At 48.2% G+C, this 1,817-nt stretch overlaps 1 protein-coding gene across 1 annotated transcript in view; it reads left to right on the forward strand.

Annotated features, from left to right (window-relative positions):
- CHAF1B (chromatin assembly factor 1 subunit B) overlaps positions 1-1,817 on the forward strand; it is a 30,950-nt gene that overhangs the window by 18,533 nt on the left and 10,600 nt on the right. Inside the window, exon 9 of the mRNA XM_037737688.1 lies at positions 1,691-1,760. Coding sequence (XP_037593616.1) covers positions 1,691-1,760 — 70 coding nt within the window. The remainder of the gene's footprint in view (positions 1-1,690; positions 1,761-1,817) is intronic.

Here is a 1,817-nt window from a genome sequence, read left to right on the forward strand (position 1 = left end):
TTGACCAGGATGGTCTCGATCTCTTGACCTCGTGATCCACCCGCCTCGGCCTCCCAAAGTGCTGGGATTACAGGCTTGAGCCACCGCGCCCGGCCGCAAGTTAACTTTCATGAGTAGTTGACTGAGACAAGCAAAATAAGGAAAAGCATCCGTAATACCCTGTTTTGTAAAACAAATGGACTCAATAAAAAGCCATCATAGAGGTATATATGTCATTGAGTTATAGCTGGTTGTAATGAGTATGTGAGCGTGGAGGAAATGTACAGATCACAGAATGGTGTGTCGAATGTTGAGATGGATTTCTTGGGGATGGAAGAAATGGAGTGGGATGAAAAGAGGGGGCCGGGCGCAGTGGCTCATGCCCGTAATCCCAGCACTTTGGGAGGCTGAGGTGGGCAGATCACTTGAGGTCAGGAGTTCGAGACCACCCGGGCCAACATGGTGAAACCCCATCTCTTCTAAAAATGCAAAAATTAGCCAGACATCATGGTGGGTGCCTGTAATCTCAGCTACTCGGGAGACTGAGGCAGGAGAATTGCTTGATCCTGGGAGGTGGAGGTTGCAGTGAGCCAAGATCGTGCTGCTGTACTGTAGCCTGGGTGACAGAGTGAGACTCCATCTGAAAAGGAAAAACAAAAAGAGGGTAGCTATGTAGAATGTATTAATAAAAAGACTACTGATACTGTCTACTGCCCTCCCTAGTGTATGTGAAATGGTCATATGTAAAGTTACGTGTGTGTATATGTATCAAGAAATATGAACATAAAACAGGGAGATGTTTCCAAGAGCAGCCATGTTTGATGGTCACTCTGACAGGACTGAACTGTTTTAATACAGCATGGGTGAGTGGAGAAGACCTCTCAGATGGGGGCTGTTCCCCACAACAAAGTCAGGCCCTGAAGGAGGCTGGAGGTTTCGGCAGAGGGTGAGGTCTCCTGGCAGCCTCATGGCTGGATAAGGCAGTCGGGGACAGGCAGTCTCATCCTTTGGATGGCAACTGAGGCTGGAATCCAGGGAATAGAAATGGGTCCTAACCGGGAGCTTGGGCAGCTGGATCTAGTCATGGTGCTTCAATCGAGGAACTGCCTGGAGGCTCAAAGATGCCCTATGGCAAGGGCTCCCTATGTTCTTCCAGCCCACAATCAGAACCAGGTCCCCAGGGGCAGCCCACAGGTAGGTGGAGATGCCTGGTGGGTCGAACTGGAGTAAGGGCTGAGACCAGACAGTGCCAGAATTTTTTTTTTTTTTTTTTTTTTTTTGACAGTCTCGCTCTGTCACCCAGGCTGGAGTGCAGTGGCGTGATCTAGGCTCACTGCAACCTCTGCCTTCTGGGTTCAAGTGATTCTTGTGCCTCAGCCTCCCAAGTAGCTGGGATTACAGGTAGGCACCACCACACCCACTTATTTTTAAGTTATTAGTAGAGATGGGGTTTCACCATGTTGGCAAGGATGGTCTCATTCTCTGACCTCGTGATCCACCCACCTCGGCCTCCCAAAGTGCTGGGATTGCGTGAGCCACCGTGCCTGGCCGGGAATATTTGCTTTTGTTCTCAGTCACAACACTGTCCAGAGAATATAACTTTAGGGGAACAGTTTTGCAAATCAAAACTGAAGGCTCTTGAGCTTCTGTTGGTGAACAGCTTGCTAAAGCAGTGACTCTTCTTTCCTCTCCTTCCCTTCCCTGCTCCCAGCTGGATGTGTGGAATCCGGTGAAAATGTAATGAATACCACTTACGTTTTCTCCAGGAAGAATCTTAAAAGGTATGCAGTTGAGGAAATACTTAACATGTTTACTCTGTTTTTTTTTTTTTTTTTTTT

The sequence above is a fragment of the Cebus imitator genome, unplaced genomic scaffold, assembly GCF_001604975.1.
Source record: "Cebus imitator isolate Cc_AM_T3 unplaced genomic scaffold, Cebus_imitator-1.0 Scaffold41, whole genome shotgun sequence".
Lineage (NCBI taxonomy): Eukaryota > Metazoa > Chordata > Mammalia > Primates > Cebidae > Cebus > Cebus imitator.